General features: G+C 42.3%; 1 protein-coding gene across 13 annotated transcripts in view; it reads left to right on the top strand.

Moving 5' to 3' along the window:
* Positions 1 to 23511, top strand: part of GPHN (gephyrin) — a 798948-nt gene that overhangs the window by 419591 nt on the left and 355846 nt on the right. For 6 of the 13 annotated variants that reach the window (XM_033950736.1, XM_033950737.1, XM_033950739.1 and 3 more), the window contains one exon: positions 11430 to 11537. The exons of the other annotated variants lie outside the window; for them this stretch is intronic. In XM_033950736.1, coding sequence (XP_033806627.1) covers positions 11430 to 11537 — 108 coding nt within the window. The remainder of the gene's footprint in view (positions 1 to 11429; positions 11538 to 23511) is intronic. 13 annotated transcript variants of the gene reach the window in all.

Here is a 23511-nt window from a genome sequence, read left to right on the forward strand (position 1 = left end):
ATCATCTTGCACGGTATCCTCCGGGTATACCTGTTCCCGAACCATCGACTCTCTCTTGGTCGACTGTCGGCTTTCCCCTTCTTCCTAGTTTAAAACTTCTGTCTTGATGTTGCTTGCAAGTAGCCTCGTTCCGTCTCTATTGAGGTGGAGTCCATCCTTCCTGTATAGCTTGATGTTCCCACAGAACGTCGTCCAGTTGGCGCACGAAGTGGAATCCATCTTCCTCACACCAGCGCCATATCCACACGTTAACAAACAATATTATAGGAATTAGAAAAGGTACGGTAAATAAGATTAAGAATGTTATAATGCCTCTATATTGCTGCTTGGTGTGACCTCAGTGAATATTGTGTTCACTTCTGGCTGCTATATCTCAAAAAAGATATAGCAAAATTAGAAAAGGGTCAAAGAAGAGTGACCAAGATGATAAAGGGAATGGAACTTATCTTGTATGAGAAAAGACTGAAGAGGTTAGGGCTCTTCAGCTTGGAAAAGAGATGGTCGAGGGGAGATACAGTTGAAGTCTACAAAATCCTAAGTGGTGTAGAATGGGTACAAGTGGATTGATTTTCTTTACTCCATCGAGAATTACAAAGACTAGGGGACACTCAAGGAAGTTACAAGGAAATACGTTTAAAACCAATAGGAGGAAATATTTTTTCACTCAGACTAGTTAAGCTCTGGAATGTATTGCCAGAGGATGTGATAACAGCAGTTAATGTAGATGGGTTTAAACAATGTTTAGACAAGCAACTGGAGGAAAAGTCCATAGTCTGTTATTGAGACAGACATAGGGGAAGTCACTGATTGCCCTGGGATCAGTAGCATAGAATGTTGCTACTACTTGGGTTTTTGTGGTCTGGATGGCCACTCTGTAAATAAATTCATAGTGCCCAACTCCGGTAGTCCATAATGGCTCCATATACAATTAAAAATGTACTGTTTTGCTTTCCAGCTCCAACAGTCCAGCTATTTCCGCTTTGCACCATCTAAACTCAGAAAGCTGTCTTATGACACTTCCATGAGAATGTGCTGAGGGTTTTTTTGTTGTTGTTGCATTTCTGAGTCATTAATAATAAAAATTGTTGAAACATAAATACTTCTGTGAGAGATTCATGGGATTTCCCTCATTAAAGCTGCAATTATACCCCTGGACAGCTAGGGGCATTAGGCAAACTGGGGAAGCAACATGTCCCAGAACGTCTTGAGCTTTGCAGCTCAGTGCTGAGATCCATTAAGGAAAGAATATATCCCTGCTGGGTCAGAGGGGCAGGACTCAGGCAGGGAGGAGTACTTCTGTCCCAGACGAATTATTGAGAGAGGTCCGAGGGGAAAGGTCCCTGAGAGAGAGAAAGTTTTCCCTAGATGTGGGCTGAGGCAGAAACCCTGGGAAGCTGAATGAAGTTGAGTAGAGAGAGAGAGAGAGAGACTCTCCAGATGAGGTAAGTCATTGCTTACTGAAGTGGGTAAGCCATTGCTTATTGAAGTAGGGATTCTTGTTCCAGTTCTGGCTAGGGCCAGACCCTATGTTATATGGACTTGATTAACCTTGCATGTCAGGCATCTGTAACAAATAAGACATTTTTGTTCATGTACAACAGGTGTCTTAGGACCTCTCTTGGCATTCCAAGCCAACCTGTTACAACTTCCTTTAATAAGCTTGAATAAAAACTCTAGAATTTAATTACCTAGCAGTTTAATCTTGGCAGTAAATTTATATACTCAGTTTGCTTTTGTTAAGCATGTTTATATAAAATCTTTCCTTTTCATCTACCTACACTCCTATATCTTTGCCATCTTCATGATCCTGTGGGAAAGCCAACCTGTTTTTATTTTCACAGTCTGATATGAAGCAAATGATCATAACATTTAAACCATCTGTGAAACTTCACTGAAGAATAGTACAGGAAATTGGTGATGAATGTTGATTAGTAGATAACTTATTTACAGTAAATGCAAGTGGAGCAATATCAATCAGGTAAAGGTTAATTAGGTGATAATGTCATATTAAACATGGTCTTTGAAATAAGAGAAAAGTATTCCTAGATTTGCTCAGTATTTGTAAGGGGTGTTTACTGTTAAGAGAAGTAGAACCCCAAAATAGCACATTAGTACTAAATTTAATTCCAAATAGAACAATTTTAAATTAGTAAATCTAACCAGGAAATTGCTGTGGCCCAGACCGTCAACATAAGAGGAATTAAGGGCTCCTTTTACTAAGCTGCGATAGCGGGTTTAGCGCGCACGCTAGACGCTAATGCCAGCATTGAGCTGGTGTTAGTTCTAGCCACGTAACGCAGGTTTAGTGCGCGCAGCAATTCTACGTGCGCTAAAAATGCTATCGCAGCTTAGTAAAAGGAGCCCTAAGTGTTTCCAAATGCACCTACTACTACTTCTACTATTTATCAATTCTCTAGCACTGAAAGGCATACTCAGTGCTGTACATTCAACATGTAATAGACAGTTCCTGCTCACAAGAGCTTACAATCTAATTAGGACAAATAGATAAAACAACTGATTATAAGGAGAAGACTGAAAACTATAAATAATCCTCACATTTAGATTTTTATTTTGTAGAGAATAGTACATTTCTTCCATTACATATATCTAACTTCTGATTGGATGATTTTCTCCAATTTTAATAGAATATGCAGAAGCTGAGTATAAGAAAAATAAGACTTTCTGCCTTCAGTCTTATTTAAATTATCAGTTGGTTTTAACATTGATTCAACAAGAGATGAAACATTCACAAGTCCTAAAGAATAATATGCAATATATAAATACCATTATTTGCCCTCTATACAGTTGCAAGATTTTCCTGTAGATGATTATTTAACACATGAACACATGGTAACACATACAAGACTGAACTGGCACAAGTTTGAAAATTGAAAACAGTAGAGTCAATCTTGAAAACTTTATCTTAGCTAATTTAATTTAGCACTTAGAACCCACTTGTATCTCTTACAAAGGTTTGGTGCAGTTTACATCAAACAGAGTAAAAAATTTATATTACATGGTAATATTCACATCCATGGCGATTCTGGAAATTCTATGCCGGGGCTGTATCTAACTATCAGCATTGAATATCCGGGCTATGTTTCGCCACTGCAGCCTTAATCAGCAGCTAGCCGGCTAAGGCCTAGTAGCTAAAGATAGACTTGCTATCTAGCTGCTAGCCTTATCTGGCCAGCCACTGAATATTGAAAGTGATGTATATCTCATGTGACATAGCCGGTCATTGGCGAATCCAGGGAACAGAATATTCACAGGAGATAGCCAGCTATATGTTATTTGGCCAGCCAGGAGCTGTTCCTGGCTAGCCAAATAGCATTGAATATTGGCTGGTAAGTATTTAAATAATACATAAACATCTTTACTGCCTTAATGCTGATTAAATTTCATGTTAAAATAAAATCCTCATGTAACTTTATATCTTCTTGAATAATTATTTCAAATCTATTTGTTCCAACCACTGTTTAAATCAGTGGCATCCCAGGGCACCAAAGCATGTTTTCCCTATCTCCCTTCTGCTGCCATCATTGCTGCTTATCTAGATGAACAGCAGCATTTGCAAAACAAGCTGCAGCCACCGTGGGGCCAGACTCTTCATCCACACATCTGACAGTCCTGCCCCCTGTCAGATGTCACTTCCTGTTCTGGGGCACAGCTGGCAGCCACATGAATGAAGAGTCTGGGTCCCATGGTGGCTGCAGTTTGCTTTGCTTTGCTGCTGCTGGTCTAGAGAAGCAGCAGGGTTTGACTGAGTGTGAGGAAGGGAAGAGAAACAGAGAGGAGGCAGATGCTGGATAGTAAGGGAACAGAGGAGGAAGCTTAAGCTGGATGGAAGAGGAAAGAAAGAGGTCAGAATCTGGTAGAAGGAGGCAAGGGGGCAGCAACTGGATGGAAGTGGGGAAAAAAGGAGGGCAGTAGTTGGAGGGGAGAATAGGACAGAAGCTGAGTAGAAGGGGAAGAGGGGTCAGAGGCAGTGGACCTCTTTAGCTGGCAGGACATGGGCATCCCTGCCAGCAAAGGTAGGACTCGCCTTTGGAAGGGGAGGAAGATCCGAGAGGTAATATGACCCAAGAAAGTTTGGGACCCACTGGTTTAAAATAAATAACCAGATTTTAACATATTGCCTTCCAACCTTATATTCTTTGATATTTTGTTCCGTAATGGAGGAACCATTCTTTTCACAGCAATGTTTCTGGTGTGAAACAGCCTGTACACTAGTGGAATTGATGTTTGCTAATACATTTTTCTCTGATCACAGTGATTATAGTGGAATATAAGCTTTCACCAATTTGGTTAAATACCTTAGCTACTGACTCTTCATCTCATAGACATTCATTATTCAATCATTTGGTTTGGGAGACTGAAATATTTATTGTTCAAAAATAAAGAAATACAAATTATGCCAACTTTTTACAACTCCAAATTCAAAACAATACCCAACTGAATACAATCAATTTAACAGTATCCTAATAAAATGGAACTAGGTTTTGAAAAATATACCCCCAACACACACACCCCACACCCCACCACGCACCCCCCCCCCACACACACACCCACACCACCCACCCCCCCACACACACCCCCACAAACCACGCCAGGTGGTCGAGGCCAATAGTGTGCTCGACTTCAAGAGTCGATGGGACAAACAGGTGGGAGTACCACAGAGTTATGCCTAAAGATGGATACCCCAGGGAGGAGGGTTCGTATTGTTTAAGTGGATAGGCTTGAGGGAGGAAGGGAGGGATCTGGAGTGGGCAAACTTGTTGGGCCGCCGGCCCATTTCTGCCGTCATACTCTATGTTTCTATGTTTCTAAACACTTTTTACAAAACCACAGAAGCAGTTTATAGCGCAGGCTGGAGCACTGAATGCTCTGCACTGCTCCCAACACTCAGAGTTCCTATGAGCATCAGGAGCAGTGCAGAGCATTCAGTGTGCCAGTCTGCACAAAAATCACTTCCATGGTTTTGTAAAAGGGGGGGCTAGCTCGCTTCTCTGTTAATAAGCTGGATATTAGCTACATAAGTGGAGGACTTCATCCAGTGGTCTAAGGAAGTTGTATCTCTCAAAGACAGGAGTGTCAAACTCAATCACATAAGGGGCCAAAATCTAAAACATAGGCTAAGTTGCGGGCATAATTTTTTAATTAAGATACTTAGAGGTCCTTTAATTAAGGTATACTAACCGATTTAGCACACGCTAAATGCGCACCTTAATAAAAGGGGAGAGTGTGGTGCAGTGGTTATAGCTACAGCCTCAGCACCCTGGGGTTATGGGTTCAAACCCATGCTGCTCCTTGTGACCCTGGGCAAGTCACTTAATCCCCCCATTGCCTCAGGTACAGGGAAAAATGCTTGAGTACCTGAATAAATTCATGAAAACCGTTCTGAGCTCTCCTGAGAGAATAGTGTAGAAAATTGAATAAATAAATAGTAGAAGTATAGGGCTACAACCTCTCCAACCCCACGCCAGCTCTGTGATGTAAACAAAATAAATAAAAACTTTTCCTCTATCTTTTAGGTCCTAGTTCACGCCTGCTGTCTAACACCAGCTCTGGCAGGATACACATTTCAAATCTGACATATTGTAATCACAAAACAGAAAATAAAATTATTTTTTCTACCTATTGTTGTCTGGTCATTATTCAAATCATGTTGTGGTCTCAGGCTCTGGTTGTCTTCTGATTACTTGCTTGCCAGGGTCTCCTTTCTTCTTCCCTTCCCTCCTCCGGAGGACTGGCATCTTTCCTTTTGGCCCGAGATTTAGCCCTCTGTTCCTTCCCTCCCTCCATCCTGGCAGTTGAAGACAGACACCTCCCCCAGCGGTCTAAGACAGGAGGGACCGCGGCAGAGGGAACGTGCTGCCGAGGCTACAGCAGCCTGCTAGGATCACTATATTTGCCAGCCATCCTCTGCAGGCTGCTTTAATGTGAGACCTACAGCTGATGTAGGAAAAAAATAAAGTCTACCAGCGGACTAGCATAAGTGCCAATTTGGAATTGTTTGGCGGGCCAAATTTTATTACACCACGGGCCAGAGTTTGACATGTCTGCTCTAAGATCTCTGAAAAAAATTAGAAAAAGTTTCTGAACATGCATACCTGTTCATGCTTAGGGCCCCTTTTACAAAGCTGTGGTAATGATACTGCCACGATAAGCACAGTTCCAATGGGCTTTGGTGTATTTACTGTGGTTGCATCCCTACCGTGGCTTTGTAAAAGGGAACCTTAGTGCACCCCTGCATAGGCACCACAGGTTTTTTTTTTTTCTTCCATTCTGCTGAATGAATAAGTTCAAATAGCTCTTTCATTTGTTCAACATCAATGCTAATTTTTTCTCTCATTTTTGTAGCAGCTGAGCTATTGTTTTCCCATCCCCAAAAAGTACTGTAAAAGAAGCCTTTCATTTTTTTCTTTCTTCTTTTTCTATTGTTTTTTCTCTCACTCTATTGAGTTTAATTTGGTTGAGCTTCTTTCTCTTTCTTATGTCTGAAAACAAACCAAATTTTGGAATGTGGGCATAAAGGATGTTCATGAGATCAGCCTGCTCTTCCTTGGGCCAATGCATAATAAGGAAAATTATTACAGTTGCAGTAGGATGTTACTTGGAGCCCATTCCAACAAGAGATTTAAACTAGCAAATCTTTCAACACAAGACTGCTCTGAAGAAGATAAAACAAGTTAAGTTATTGATGCTGAATCAGCCTGTGTTTTGGAAGAAAAATATAGTCCCAGCACACAGTTGCTTCTCTAGCCTGATCATACTTTGGAAGGATTGAAGTTCATCTGAGACCTGAATGATCCCGATGGCGTGAGACCACTCATTAAGCTAAGTACTTTACTAAGCTAAACCACTAACGCTTTAAATGAACTTTAAATGGATTGAAAGCACTGGGATGCACTTTATATTTATATTTTTTATATATATATATATATATATATATATATATAAATGATTTAAATTAAATTATTGGATCCGGTGAAGATCATTTATATATATATATATATATATATATATATATATATAAAAATGATTTAAATTAAATTATTGGATCCGGTGAAGAACAGACACGTGAAGCTTAGGGCTATGAATGAAATGAGCCCGGAGTGGTGGTCTGAGGTTCCAACACCTCACACAGGCCTTCATTGGAACATAGCAGAGCTAGGACCCTGAAGTTTAAAGCCAAGCCTGTTAGAAGGCAGAGTGATGATTTTCCAGGCCACCAGCGGGACAGCCAGAGAGCGGATCAGTGGAGCTCAGACCCAGGTAGAGCAAGGCCCCTTTGAAAAGCCAGCAGTCCTGAACAGGCTGTTAGGGCAGATAGGGAAAAGGCACAGAGCTCTCCCTAAAGAGGAACTTCCTGACTCAAGTGGGAGTAATGCCTGTACTCCCATGGAAGTAGATGAAGCAGAGGCCACTTCAGAGGCACTGGCAACTGATCCAGAAATGCCAATGGAATTGCAAGCTGAACTAGTATCTGAGGATTTATGCAGCACTCCTGAACCAATGGAAGTAGGAGTGGTAACCTGCTCTGGATAAGCACAAGGACTGAGGTTTTTTTTTTTTTTTTTTTCTTCTTTGGCTATTGTGGGCTGGGGTTTGTTTTCTGCTCCCAGCCACATTGATTGACTGCCTGGACTGAGTTTTGGTTTATTCTAATGTTGTTTTTCTGCACTTTTCTAAAGCTGAGAGTGTTTCATATTTGGGGAAAAGTTTGCATCAGGGCGGGAATTTTGAGAAGCTGTTTGTGCTTTTTGATAAGCAAACTTGGGACACTCCTCTCTTATCCAGCCAAGTTCTATTTTAGGCTGGAGGCTTTTGTAGTTTGTGCAATGACTGTTTGAATAATAAAGTATTTTTCTGGATTATACTTACCTGAACTCTGCTAGGAGCAGACTTGGGGAAAAAGTATTTGTTGGAGAACATCTCTGTGAAGAAATAAAACACAGAGTGAACTGTTTGTGTCGGAAGGGAAAAATCCTGAAAGCTGCCAGAGTTTCCTCTGGTTATTTCTTTTTGTGGATTGCATTTTTCTTGTATGTTGAAGATTTGAGCCATTCTGAACTTGAACTTGATAAGTAAATTTTCTTTTAGATTATCATTCTAGAACTTTGTTGGGTGTTATTGCCCAGTTCCTGTATACCCTGCAGGGTGACTTCCTTCAGAGTCACACGCCAGTGTAATTTTGATTTGTGGCCACTGGAGGCACTGCAGAATCCCATCCTAAGGCTCTGGTGCTGGCTACAACCATCACCTTTTCAACCTGTTTGGCCTTCTTAAGATCATCACATACAATCATACCCAAGTCCCACTCTTCTGTCGTGCACATAAGTTCTTCTCCCCCTAAACTGTACCGTTCCCTCAGATCTTTGCAGCCAAATGCATGACCATGCATTTCTTAGCATTAAATCTTAGCTGCCAAATTTCAGATCATTCTTCAAGCTTTGCCAAGTCCTTCTTCATGTTATTCATACCATCAGGAATGTCTATTGCAGATTTTGGTATCATCTGCAAAGAGGGAAATCTTACCTGACAGCCCTTCAACAATATCGGTTATGTAGCCTGGGTAAATAATATGCACTAGAAGGAGTTTAGGGGTGCATATATTTCCCAGAGCTGTAGGTTTGGAGTTTAGAATTATCAGTGCTGTGTATTGGTATGAAGAGGCAGCCCTAGCTCAGAGCTGCACAGTGTGGCAGCTGGAATAAGAACAATGTGCTAATGGAAAACATCTAGAGATTGAACTTGTGACCTAGTGAGTTTGAAAACAACTCATGCACCTGCGTCTCCATGGGAACAACAGATTACTAGCAGATAGGCAGGCACCTCTGCAAACTGCCATGGGTTCCAGCAGTTTCCTGATGCCTAAGCCAAACCACTGAAAAGTCAAGCCAGTTATTGGGATTTCCTGGAGAGTGGTCTCTGTTTGTGTCCTCTTTCGACAAAAGATTTAAGATCTGGCTCTGGGAGGGAGATTTGTCTTTTGGAGCATCTCCCCAACTGACTACTAAAAGATCTGATTAAGAGGTTTGGCTTTGGTTAGTCAGAGCTAGAGAATGACATGGTGACTATTTCCTGTGGTAAACTGCCAAACCCACAGGAACAGGGAAAAAATCAGCCCGTTTGCTTTTCACCGCCCCACAGAAGTGGTAAAGGACCTTGTTCCCGCGGTAAAGGATGTCATTGCTCCCTCCCTCCGTACCTTCCCCCCAGCCAGCAGCCCCACTCCCGATCATGGGTCCTGCAACCACAGCAAACCAGCTATGGGTCTAACACCTCTCCTTTCCCTCCTTCCAATGTAACTTTGGTAAAACCAGAAGTTACATCAGAGGGAGGGACTGGGCCGCAGAAGGTCTTGGAGCAGGCCTGCGACATTGCCTCTTTGGTCGCTGAAGCTTCTAAGATGCTGGTAGGCCCGGGGTGGGAGGCGCAAAGGGGCCAACCCAGTAGGGGAGTCGTCGGAGGAGGGTGTTTCTGTTTTTAAACCACAGGCTTTTCTGGGGTTGCAGTACATGCGTTCGGGAGGGAGGGAGAGAGGGGGGTTGCTGGACTTGCAATCAGGAGGCAGGGCTATTGGACTCGCAATCAGGAATGGGCTGCTAGACTCACGATTGGGAGGAGGACTGTTACACCCATGATCATGGGGGGCTGCTGCTGCACTCATGAAGGGAGGAGGGGGTTGGTTGGGCTACAGGGAATGTTTTGGCTACTGGACCCGCAATCAGGAATGGGCTGCTAGACTCACGATTGGGAGGAGGACTGTTACACCCATGATCATGGGGGGCTGCTGCTGCACTCATGAAGGGAGGAGGGGGTTGGTTGGGCTACAGGGAATGTTTTGGCTACTGGACCCGCAATCAGGAATGGGCTGCTAGACTCACGATTGGGAGGAGGACTGTTACACCCATGATCATGGGGGGCTGCTGCTGCACTCATGAAGGGAGGAGGGGGTTGGTTGGGCTACAGGGATTGCTTTGGCTACTGGACCCATGGGGAGTGTTGACTGGCTGGCGCCAGAGCTGGAACTGAAGGGAAAGGGAACAGATGCTGAATCTGGTATAGGGATTGATGGAAAGGGAAAGAGGTGCTGGGCCCATGTGGTGGGGGGACTTTAGCTGGAGGGAAAGGGAGAGGTGCCAGACCCACACCTGGGCATTGAAGGGGGAGATAGAGGTTTTCAACCCATGGAGAGGGGGCTAGAGGGAAGAGAGAGAGGTGCAGGACCTGCAGGGAGGAGGAGAAGAAAAGAGGGAACTAAGGGGATGAAAGAAAAGTGAGTGAATCATTGAACATAGCAGAGGGAGGAAAGAGAGAGGGTGAGAGACACATTAGTGTAAGAGAAGGGAGAAGCTGTACACAGGGAGATATTAAAAAAAAAAAAAAAGAGGAGAGATGGTGGGAACATAGGAACAGGGACAAAAAGGGGAATGCTGCATGGGGGTGATGTTTGGACACGAGGGGTTAATGCCAGACATGAGAGGGACACAGAAGATAGCTAGACATGGGAGAGAATAAGAACGCAGAAAGAAAATGATGGACTTAGAGGGGGCATAAGGATATAGAGGAGTGATACAGAACACAGGGGGTGGGGATCTTAGAATGATGAGATGATGAAGACAAGGAGTTAGGCACAGGAGAAATACTAGAAAGGGACATATAGGAGGTATAGAGAAGGGAGATATTGAACATGGGAAACAATACCTACACAGAGATAGAAGATGGATGGTGAGCATGGAGAAAGAAGAAATGTCAAATGGTCAGGAGACCCTGGCAAGTGACCAGAGCCTGAGACCAACATGATTTGAAGAATAAAATGACAAGACAACAAAAGGTAGAAAAAAATAATTGTATTTTCTAATTTGTGATTAGAATATATCAGATTTGAAATATGTATCCTTGTTAGGGCTAGTGTTAGACATAACTGGGGACTGCAAAGCCCAAGCTGTGCTTTTTTAGCTTCCAGCTGGCTTAGGGCTCTCTCTGACTAGAAGGAAGTTGCCCTAGTTGCACTCCCCTAACACTATTCCTGCCATGTGTGACTAAAGTATTCCTTTAGCTTGATTTTTCTATCTAGCAGTAGTAATTTGGCTTGTTCAGTTGATTATATTGTGCAGTTGATGATGATATATGCAGTTAATGCTGATCATCACCTGCACATTGCCATTTTAATAAAATATATCAACAATTCCTTAATTGTGTCCTGTTAGTTGTACTGAAAAAAATTATAGCTGAGAATTTGTATATCCCTTTATCCCCCTGAAAGTGGAAAGTACCTGGGATCTGAACTGAATGTGCTCTTTCAAGCATCTAAGATAACTTTTACATTTCACACCCATGTCTTTGAGTCACTTTGCTTTCACTGTTTCATGTACTTCAGTTACCATATTCATAGTTGTGTGTTGTGCATTGTGCATTAGAAGCATCCATCATATACCAGTTCTGCTGTTATCATGGCCAAAGGTGAACAGTCCATCCCTGGTCTCATCAGTCATCCCCATCATGCTGCAAGCAGTACAGGAGAACTGGTAAGAGCTCTCTAGAAAAAGCCTTTCATATTAATAGTTTTTATGCTTGTACTGCCTGCTTCCTATCTGCTGCTTACCAGCTGTGCATTATTTCTAAATGACTGTGTTGAAATATAAAGAACATTATACATAGTTTTCATTTAATTATTCTTTTTCCTTAAGTGCTTGAGATGCATTGAGTCTGGTAAATATGGGGACTCATTTTCAGAGCACTTAGACACATGGGGTACTACCGTATGTTACTTTGGTACTTTGTGTATCTAATTGCTTTGAAAATGAGCCTCATGGTCTCTTATTTTTCAGTGTTCTAGAGGTAGGCAGTAACATTTGTACTAGAGATGTGTATCTGTTTTGTTCTGGTGCCCCCAGAAAAAGTGCATGCAAAATCAATTGTTTAGGGCCTTTTACTAAGCTGCAGTAAAAATGGGCCTTAGTGCACCCTTATACAGGTTTTTCCTTGTATGCCATTTTTACCATGGACATAAAAACTGAGATTTCTATTTATTTCATTAACAGTCATGTGCTAATGTTGCTGTTAGTATGCAGACTTTTAAAAAAAAATTACGGTACCACAGGAAAATTTACCAACACCTATTTTGTAGGTGGTAAGGGTTCCTGTTTTATCCATATGCTAACCAGTTAGCAGGTGGGAATGTAGATGCTCTAACTAGATAGTTCAGGAACACCCACTCTCTGCCTCAACACACCATCAAAAAAATTCCCCCAAATTATTTAGTATGCAGTTAGCACATGCACATACAGAAACTATCATGTGCTGCTGTAGTACACCCTATGGTAGTCCATTTTTTTTTAATTTTTTTTTTTAGGCGCTCATTAGCACCTAATACAACTTAGTAAAAGGTTCCCTATATGCATTAACCTATGATTCTGCATGCATACTGTCTCCATCCAGGGTCCGTAAGGCCAATAGTGGCAACACCCTGCTAGGCGGCACTATACTGATCTAGGCATGCTTCCCAAATAGGGGACAGCCCTACAGTGTGTGCTGGCTCCAACAGAGGCAACACCACTTCCCAGACAAACCCAGCACACAGTATGAATCCCCAGAGTCAATTAGCTGTGATTAAAGCAAAGCTTTTTATTGCTTTTAAATGAACCCACAAAAGGGTAAGTAGCAGTTTCCAGAAACAAATCAATAGCATGTACCGCAAAACAATAAAACAAGTATTTCCAGCACACAAAGAAATATAATCAGGTTTGGATTGGAAATCCAGCATTAGTGCACTTGTTCTGTAATGATGTCTATGGCTTTTCTCAGAGAGGTAGATGCCACACCTTATCCCCAGCAACAGCCTCAGCTTTTCCAGCACCTTCTTTCCAAAAGAAGAAAAAAAATTGCAGTCAAGCAAGCTTCAGAAGAAACAATAATTCCACACAGTTCTTAGGTGTTGCTCTGTTGTCCACAGGAAGTGGTATCTTATATTTGATTTGAATCCTCATCCACAGTTGTATTGAGCTATTTCTGACCAGGATCCCTGAGGAAGGCTCGTGTGAGCTGAAACACGGACCGTGTTGGATCCATTGCTATTCATTGGGTCAGCTGCTCCTTACAAGTGGATAAGTGGATGTACTTGTTTTCAATAAAGATCATTTGCTTTTAACAAAGATCATTTCAAGAACATTGTTTTCTACAGTCTTTGTCTTTTTTGGACCATCATCTACTTCTGTGGAAACCTTGGGCGTTCTGTTTTTTGCTGGCCTAACAATGTGTGCCAGCATCTATCTCCTCCTGGCCTTGATCACACAAGCAGAACCCAAACAGCTTCTTTTCAAATACAGGATAAGTACTGGATAATTGATGGTTGGAAAACAACCAGTACCAACAATTACTATCCTTGTAGAGAGTTTATGAAATAAGGTAGATGTTCGTTTATCACAAACCCAATTGGATTTGAATCAGCCTGAACAAAAAACTTTCAAATTTGGGCAGTGATAATAACAAACGTTTTGAATGATACCATGCGCTAAATGCTAACACTTCCATAGACTTATAGTGGGCACGTTAGCGTTTAGCGCGCACGTATATTTAGCACATACTAAAACGCATAGCGCACCTTAGTAAAAGGAGCCCTTAGTTAGACAGCTGGAAAGAGGTTGGGTAAAAATGAAGGAAGAAGATCTTATTACCTGGAAGGCCTGTATATATCATTATAAATAAAAGATACAATTAGCAAAGAAGCACTTTATTTCTGAGAACTTTAGTCAGAGTTCTGATCGTAGCAGAGAGCTATTCTGATTGCTGAGGTCCTTTATATAGCCACCAACACAAAATTGTCCTATACCAATTACAGCTCAGAACCTTGCAGATAAATAAGATGTAAAATCCCTACCACAGGCAGATGTAGAGTTAGTTATTACTCAGGTAGATGAAGTTTTAGAGGTTATTCCAGTAGATCATATGTGGACTTCATTTAAGTTGATTGACATACATGATGTTAGGTAATGTTTCTACAATTTTCTAAAGGGGGTTGTAGACTGGACCCTTGTGCTGCAAGGTGGTTAAGTTCATTGTCAGATAATAATAATAATAATAACTTTATTCTTCTATACCGCCACAATCTTGCGACTTCTAGGCGGTTTACAATCAAGAGTGCTGGACATTCAGCGAAATACAATAAGTAGATATTCAGAGGAAATACAGAGATCAGAGACCTCAGGAGGCAATAGTATAGAAATAATCTGTTCCAATGGTTTACTAATTTGATAAACTCACTACTACAACATGGTATTTATTTGAAAGATATGGGAATAATTTTGTTAAATCCCTTATTTAAAGGAGAAGACCTGGATCCTACAGATTGTGGGAATTATGGACCAGTAGCTAATTTTCCAACTAAAGTCATAGAAGCAATTGTTACATTACAGGTTAAGGAATATATAGAATGTTTTGATCTGTTGGATCCTTTTCAATCAGGATTCCGTTCACTTTATGGCACTGAAATAGTTCTTCTGGCTCGTATGTCTAAAGTGAGAAATTACTTTGGTAGTGTTGCTGTTGTTTCTCCACCAGTTAGAGGATGTAAATTTAAAAGATATTATCAACATCTTTTCTCATATCAGGCAGCATTATGGGGTAAAGATCTGGAACAATTACTTATAGGAAACACCTAAAAACATATCTATTCCTGAAGTACTTAAGTAGCTGATTTGTACAATCTTTCCCTTAATTAATTGATCTCTAGAGCTGTTAGTCACTAGTTTTTAACTTTGTTAGTTTTACTCAATTTGTAGCATTTTTAATCATTGTAAACCGCATAGCACTTCACAGTCCTGCGGTATATAAACTAAACCTTAGGTTTGTATACCGCATCCTCTCCACAATCGTAGAGCTCGGCACGGTTTACAGGAGCTGGGATAGAAAAGGAACTCCAATGAAGGGTTATAGGCCTTAGTATAAAGAATGTTTAGAGGGGCTTAGTATATCAGAGAGGGAGGAAGTACAGTGGTACCTTGGATTACGAGCATAATCCGTTCCAGGAGCATGCTCGTAATCCAAAATGCTCGTTTATGAAAGCGAGTTTCCCCATAGGAAATAATGGAAACTCGCTTTGATACGTTCCCACCCCCCCCCCCCAAGGCCAGGGCGCTGCTCTCCCCCCCCCCCCCCCCCCCCGCGTGATCCGGCACCCCCCCGTGAGAACAGGCACCCCCCGACCAACTTTAACTCACACCCCCCCCCCATCTGGCACCGGCACGAGAACCGCTCCCCCCCGCTCGCAAAGGCCCCCCCCGCTCAAATCGCGCCGATTCTCGGCGAGAGGGAGAATTAGAAGGGCTTGAGCATGCGCAGATGCATGCTCAAAGCCGGCAGAGACTGGGAAGAAGATCTTCAAGCGGCACCGGCACTTGTGGGCTGCGTGCCGGTGCCAAAGGGGAGGTGAGTTAAAGTTGGTCTGGCGGAGGGTTCCTGTTCTCACGGGGGGGTGCCGATTCGAGCGGGAGGGGGCACTTTGCGAGCGGGGGGAGCGATGCCGGTTATCGGGGGGTGCTCGCAATTCGAGTCAACACTCGGTTTGCGAGACGTTTTGCGAGAATGTTTTGCTCGTCTTGCAAAACACTCGCAAACCGGGTTACTCGCAAACCGAGGTTTGACTGTATTACATTTTTGAGAACAGCCAAGTTTTTAGATGTTTACGGAAAAGCTGGCTGTTTTTGTTATTATTATTATTAGATTTATCTATAGCATTTGATTTAGTTAATCATATCTTACTTTTGACTTTAATGGATGGAATGGGTATAAGAGGGAATGGTTGGAAATAGATGGAAGGTTTTCTTAAAAACAGATGTCTACAGGTGACCCACAGAGTTCCCCAGGGTTCTCCCCTTCCCCCTATATATATGAGAGACTTTATTGCTTCAGAAAAAAAATGTGTTAACTTGTTTCTATGCTGATGATACTGTACTAATCTTTCCTGTACTATCTAATGTATCTTCAGTTAAGGTTTTGAAGAATGATGTGTTTATGGCGGTTTTCAATTGGATGTCCCAACGTTCTTTGAAGTTAAATTTGGATAAGACAAATGTATTATGGTTAAAAACATCATATTTAATGTGATACTGGGGGAAAGGAAATCAAGTTGACGCTGTAGAAAAAGTGAAACTCCAAAATATGAATGTTGAATTAAAAACTGAAATTAAACTTCTGGGGGTTTTGTTCAATGTAGGCTTAAGTATGGAAGTTCAGGTCAGTAACATGATCAGAAAATTATGGTATAAATTAAAATTGTTGCATGGAATGAAGTATTTTTAGAGATAAGTTTTCTGCAGGTTCAGTTCTTAATACTTACCTCATTGGATTATTGTAATATACTGTATGTCTGCTAGGTCTTCCTGCCAAACAGATGAAATGACTGCAGATTTTACAAAATGTTGCTGAGAGAAGGGCCATTGGGCTGGCAGGCAGCTGCCTGGTTTAATCTATGCTGCTGAAGACAACAAATTTGGAAGACCATTGGGTAGGGAGGTAAATTGAGATGTCGGACCCAAATGGGGGGATAGGGGAGAAGAGAAAGGAGCTACCTTACTGGGTACATCTGATGCATCATTTAGTTCAGTGTACTTCAGTATAAGACTCGCATTTAAAAAAAAAACAAAAAAAAACCTGAATGATGGCAGGGGCTGCCTCAAAGGTTCTCGGGGGCTGCCATTGTTCCATGGGCCTTGTATTGAAGAGTATTGTATAAATTGTAGTAAACGTTTGCACTTTCTGCACATTAGAAGTCCAAACTATAGCACAGGAAGTGCAAATCGGGTGCAGCAAATGCAGGGGGCATGCCTGCATGTGCTCTGCAAATGATGCACATACTGCACAGGCAGTGCATATAAAGTGGGTGGGGATCCATTACCAAGGTAAATAAGTTAAGAGACAGCCCCCATGGCACGTATCCTTGATGTCTCCCACTCCTATCACATGGCACCTCCCATTGCTTTGAACCTCTGTCTGATCCTCACCTACCTTTTTCTCTGTCTAATCTTCATCTCACTAACTTCATAATGCCCTTTTCCATTTCCCCTAACTTACAAGTTTTGCCCCCTCCCCAATGTCAAAGCCCTACCCCACCACATCAAAACCCTGCTCCCCGATCCCCATCCTCCTTCTACTCCCTGAAACCCATCCACTCCTGCAAGGACTCACCCAAGGTGTTTTCAGTGGTGGTTCAAAGGAACCATGGGCATTGGTCCCCATCAGCTGCTACCAAGTTGGTACCATCCTCCAAAATGGCACCTCTGCCCCCCACGTGGTAGAACAAGCCATTCTCCACTCTGCCCCAGTCCTGCTTGATTCCTGCCCATGCTCATGTTAAGCAGTTAGTGCAGGATTTTTACTGTATGGCCTGTCTTTTGATAATGCATATGCATGGTAAAATCCTGCACTAGCTGCTTAACACAGTTTAGCAAAAGGGATCCTGATATCTCATTCTTCATCTAATCCCCAGTCTACCCCAAGCTTTATAATAACCTAAAGAACTGCCAGTATTGACCTGGTTGGTTTCTGGGCATTTGTAGGCTGTTAGTATCAGCCCAGCTATGTCATGGCTTGCAGAATTAGGTCATTCTTTCTTAAACTACCTTATCTAGTGTAATAGACACATCATTCTGGAACACTTGGGATATGTATCCTTGGTCTTGAGATTCTACTCCACCTTCCATCACTCTGGGCTATCCTCCAACTCCTCAGTTTTACTTTCTACACGTGAAATGGTAGGCGCCAGTCTGTTCTGCTCGGGTTTATTTTAAATTTAATTTTGGTTTTTTTTATCCAGTCAGGAGACTATTTGGTGCTGCAGAGGCTTCCAATTAAGGAAAATCTCTGGCCGCAGAAAACAGAATCTGAGAGCAGGAGTCTGTAACCAAGGGGCAGCCTACTTGGCAGGGCACCTGCTTGGCCAGCCTGAATTAATGGTCTGGGAGCTCAGATAGGAGCACAGCTCACTCCAGGTTTTGTCTGCAGAGAGCCCTGTGGCAGTTTTTCACCAGGATTGGGTGCTGACTGCGTTTCCTCAACCTAACTTCTCTTGCAAGATCCGGTGGGGGTTGAGGTCTCAATCCAGTCAGTCTGACTGAGGGCAATCTGAAGAAGCAAACTATTTAGATGTCCTAGTTTGTCTGAGGCAGAAGTTTTCTGGCTGCAGTATCAGTTCTTTTGAAGCTCCCAGCGCTAGTATGAAACAGTGGATAAGGTTGTGACAGCCTATGAGAGAAATTGGGGGGAGGGGGAGGGCTTTAAGGTTTCTGGGGTTAGGGATAAGGGTGCCCTACCTCTAAAATCCTGTTCCATGAATTTTTTGACTCCTTATTTAGCTCCCAAAGACTAATTTGTAGTGATGAAATTGCTGTTCCAGAGGCCATCTTGGATTTCCCAATTTTGAAATAAAAGCTTCTTTCTGCCTCAAAACACTTATAATTTTGGTCCAAGAATGGCCCAGGATTCATACCAGATTTGCAATGTTCCATATGCCACACAGCACATGAGGGGGCAGGAGCCATTGGCTTAGCTTCCTCTAGTCTCCCTCCTGGATCAAGTTACAGACATCCACTTAGAACTGGGAACTGACAACAGGGTGTCCCGAGCGAAGTGCAGCTGCGCGTCTACTGTTAAACCTCAGAGTGGACTGCATGAGCACCTGCCAGAGCCTTCTTTGTGTCATGGTCTAGTTTTTGCTCCAGAATTTATAAGCATGTTGTACGAAGCGTACCTGAAATACAGTGGTTGCAGTGACCCTTGGGGGTCACAACGGTGGTAGCACCATGGGTTATTCCCTCTAAGGATGCATTTTCCCTGCAGCAGAGCCATGTGAAAGATACGGGGTTACAGTCAGAAGAGGACTGGAATGAAGTGAATTTGGTATCCATGACTTTACTGTCCCAGTCGGGGTCCTCAGTATTAGGAGACTGAGTGTCTGACTTGGGACTTGTATACTGCCTTTTTGTAGTTTTACAACCACACTCAAAGCGATTTACACACAGGTACTTCAATCATTTTCCTTATCTGTCTCAGTGGGCTCACAATCTGTCTAATGGGGTAGTGGAGGATTAAGTGACTTGCCTAAGATCACAGAGAGCAGTGTGGGGTTTGAACCCACAACCTCAGGATGCTGAGACTGTACGTCTAACAACTGCACCACACTCTCCTCCAGACTCATCATCGTGCCTAGGAAAGTCAGGTTCCAACCAGGTGACAGCCCTGGATCTCAAAGAGGACTCAACTGACCACAGGCTGTTTAAGTCGTCAGTGCTTTTGGAGTCATTTATGTCCATGTAAAAATGTGGACAGCACTCAAACCAATTGACTAATACTGGCACTTCTGAAGACCAATGAATACGTAAAAATTATAAATGAATATGTTATGAAGTACTGTTTGTGGAGAACACATGAAAATGTGGAGCATTTTAGACAACTGTTTATAACTTCTTAAGCTGGGAGGGATGTTCTATTGATGAGCTCACTATAAAAGAAGACATATCTTATCTGTTAATGTGTATAGCTGTAATTGTTGTTATTCCTGTGTATGTATAATTCTGCATAGGTGTTAGGCAGGCAAGAAATTTTAAAATAAATAAATAATTACTTATTGAGTCTCATCAAGAATTAAAGAAAGACTTCTTCGGTCTCTACTAACATAATAATAATAATAATAACAGTTTATATACCGCAATACCGTTAAGTTCTATGCGGTTTACAATAGATTAAGCGAAGTACAAATTGATTGAATTTAAGAGGGGGGAAGAGGAGAGTTAATAGGACCGGAAATGCGTTGTTGAGGAGAAAGAGATTAATAGGACAGAGGAATCACTATGGAGGAGAAAGAAGATGAGTGGGTCAGTTGTCTAGATACTTTAGGAACAGTTGAGTTTTTAGACGTTTTCTGAATTCCTCATAAGTAGTGGGCGAAAGCAGTTGATCTAGGTCTTTACCCCACAATGCTGATTGATGTGAAAGAAGGTGTTCATGGTGTTTTTTCAGTTTACAACCTCTAACTGGGGGGGGGGAAACGAAGTAGGAATGAGAGCTTCTCTTGTGTCTGTTGGCAGAGAAGGAGAAAAGGTCAATTAATGTATTTAGGGGCAAGTCCATTTAGCGCTTTAAAGCAGAAGCAGGCAAATTTAAACTTTATGCGTGCTTCCATCGGTAGCCAATGTAACTGCCGGTAGTAGGGTGATACATGATCGAATTTCTTTAGTCTGAAGATTAATCTGACCGCTGCATTTTGCATTAGTTGTACACGTCGCTTATTTTTTTAGGAAATGGCTAAGTAGGTGATGTTACAGTAGTCAAGTTGACTTAGTACGAGGGATTGGACCAAGGTTCTGAATGCCGACGTATCGAAATAAGCTTTAATGGATCTGAGTTTCCAGAGAGTGAAGAAACCCTTTCTGATTAAGGAGTCCACCTGGTCTTTCATGGTTAGGCATTGATCTAGAGTTACGCCTAGTATCTTTATGGTGGGCTGGATGGGGTGATTAAGTTCATTGATGCATAGAGGTGTTTTGGTGTCAAACAGATGTGGTGAAGCAATGAAGAATTTTGTTTTTTTCTGAATTAAGTTTGAGCTTGAAGTTTGTCATCCATTGCTCCATCATGTTTATGGCTTCTGAAGCCTTGGGAATAGTTTCTGAGATAGAGTCAGCAAATGGGATTATAATCGTGAAGTCATCTGCATAACTGAACAGTTTTATCCCCAGCTGAGTTAATTGCAAGCTCAGTGAGGACATGTAGATGTTAAATAGCAATGGAGACAATGGTGACCCTTGTGGCACACCGGATGGATTGCTCCAGGTATCGGAAAGCTCATAATTGAAGCGTACCTGATAGGTGCAGGATGTAAGGAAGCCACGAAACCAGTTCAGCACCTCGACTTTGATACCAATGGCGTCTAGTCATTGTAGCATTTTCCTGTGGTCTACCAGGTCAAAGGCTGAACTCATATCGAATTGCTTAACCAATGCATTGAGGCCCCTGCTAAACAGTAGGCACAGGTTGTCTAAAATAGCTGCAATTACTGTCTCCGTACTGAATAAAGGTCTGAAACCGGATTGGATTTCGTGTAGAAGAGAGAACTGATTAAGATAGTCCATCAGTTGGGTATGTACTAGTCCCTCCATGATTTTTACAATACACGGAATGGATGCTACCGGTCTGTAGTTGGTTATTAGGGCTGAGGGTTCTTTGCGATTTTTTAGAATTGGGGTTATTATTATGTGACCGTTATTAGAGAGGAACTTCCCATTTTTTAAGTTGTGGGCCAGGTATTGTAGCAGCGATAGTTTGAATTGTAATGGTGCCGCTTTCATAATTTCTGGGGGGCATGAGTCCAGAACACAATAAGTTTTAGAGCAGGGGTGCCCACACTTTTTTGACTTGCAAGCTACTTTTAAAATGACCAAATCAAAATGATATACCAACAATAAAATTTTTTAAAAACACAACGCACACTGTACGCATAGAAAATGTTAATTATCATTCCGTTTCCGGGGTTTTTTAAAAGAGGTCAAAGCAGATGACTCTATGCACTGTCACCTCAGTAACAACCAAACAAAAATTGACAAATACCCACCCCCCTCCCTTTTTACTAAACCATAATAGCAGTTTTTAGCACAGGGAGCTGCGCTGAATGCCCAGCGCTGCTCTCGACGCTCATAGGCTCCCTGCGCTAAAAACCACTATTGCGGTTTAGTAAAAGGGGATCATATTGTAAAATATAGACAGTAGATATAAATTCAGAACTGTGCATAGTAAGTGAAGGGAAGTTTTCATCTCTGGGAATTTACCCAGTTAACAATTAAGTTATTTGGGCAAATTCCTTTGAAAACTGTGGTAATACTGCCTCCACTTTGCTAAATTTAAAATAAAATCATTTTTCCTACCTTGTCTGGTGATTTCATGAGTCTCTGGTTGCACTTTCTTCTTCTGACTGTGCATCCAATCTTTCTTTCAGCCTGTATGCTTCCTCTCCTCCACACCTCATTCCCTCCCCCAACTTTTTCTTCCTCTCTCCCTGACCTTTCTTTCTTTCTCTCTTCATGCCCCCTTTCTTTTTTTCTGTTTCTCTTCTTTCCTTCTATCTCCCTGTATGCCCCCTTTCTTTCTTTCTCCCTGCCCTTCCCCAAGCCACTGCCGCTGCCATCGGGGAACAGGACCCAAACCGCCACCAGTGGATAACAGGCCCCAAAGCCAACGCCGCCGACGCCCCAAGCTCTCCCTGCTTCGGGCCGACCAGCATTCCTCTCCCTGACAATTGGCTGGCCCGAACTTCCTCTCCGATGGCAGAATTGACGTCGGGGAGAGGAAGACTGATCAGCCAGATAGATCACCAAGGCAAAGTGAGTCCTGGGTGATCGACTCACTTTGCCTTGGTGAGCTACCGGTCGATCGCGATCGACCTATTGGCCACCCCTGTTTTAGAGTATTTGTTGTATAGTTTGGTGTAATCACTCCATTTTAGGTCTTGAAAGGAGCTCCAGATCATGTCTGCTGGTATGTCATTTCCTTGGGTGTTAGCTATTTGATGATCATTAGGGTCATTTGTTGAGCAGTGGTTTCTAAGGTTTTTAATTTTTGAATCGAAGTGCAGCGCTAAGTTATTCGCAGAGGGTAACTTAGTGTTGTGTGTGGGTATGGTGTATCGAGTGGTGTCGAATAAATTCGTGTCCAGGTTGAATAGCTCTTTTGTATTGATTCCTTGCGAATCATTGCAAGATGAGTTAATTTTAGTGGAGTAGAATGCTTTACGTTTGTCTTTTATCATTTGTTTGTATATTTTTATAATAGCTCTCCATTTGTTACGGTCTGCTGATTCTCCTGTTTTTTTCCAGGTTCTTTCCAATCGTCTGGCTAGTTGTTTCGTTTTTAGAAGTTCGATGTCGAACCATTTGTTATATTTGTTTGCATTGCTTTTGCTGTTACGTTTGGGGGCAATTTTATCTAGAATGGATGTGCTGGTTATCATCCAATGATCCCAGAAATCGATTCCTTCTATCTCCGTTTGCAGTTCTTAGTGCGACCAGTATTCTTCTGGATTAATATAGCCTCTTGTGTGGTGTTCTCTTTTTATCATTGGACGTGTTTTAGTTTTACTATAAGACCAAATTAACTTTAAATAATAAGTAAAATGGTCAGACCAGATATCGTGGCACCAGGAGCCTTGCGGTAGAGAGATGACAGGGTCTGGGATTTCCTTTATGGACATGGCTACCACATCTAAATGATGACCTTTTTCATGTGTTTGTGTGGATAAAGGGAGGTTGTAGTTGAGTAGGGATAGAAAGTGTTTAAAAGAATAGCCCTACTCATGAACAGCACCAAGGCACAGACCACATGCTTTCCCTCCCATCCAGACATTACTAAACTGCTCACAGACCACTGGGAGGTTCCAGAAGGACTTCTTCCGGTGGCTGAGGCCATGATGCTGAATTTCACCAGCTGTTCAGTCCACTAAAGGTGGATTCCCTGGTG

The sequence above is a fragment of the Geotrypetes seraphini genome, chromosome 7, assembly GCF_902459505.1.
Source record: "Geotrypetes seraphini chromosome 7, aGeoSer1.1, whole genome shotgun sequence".
NCBI lineage: Eukaryota > Metazoa > Chordata > Amphibia > Gymnophiona > Dermophiidae > Geotrypetes > Geotrypetes seraphini.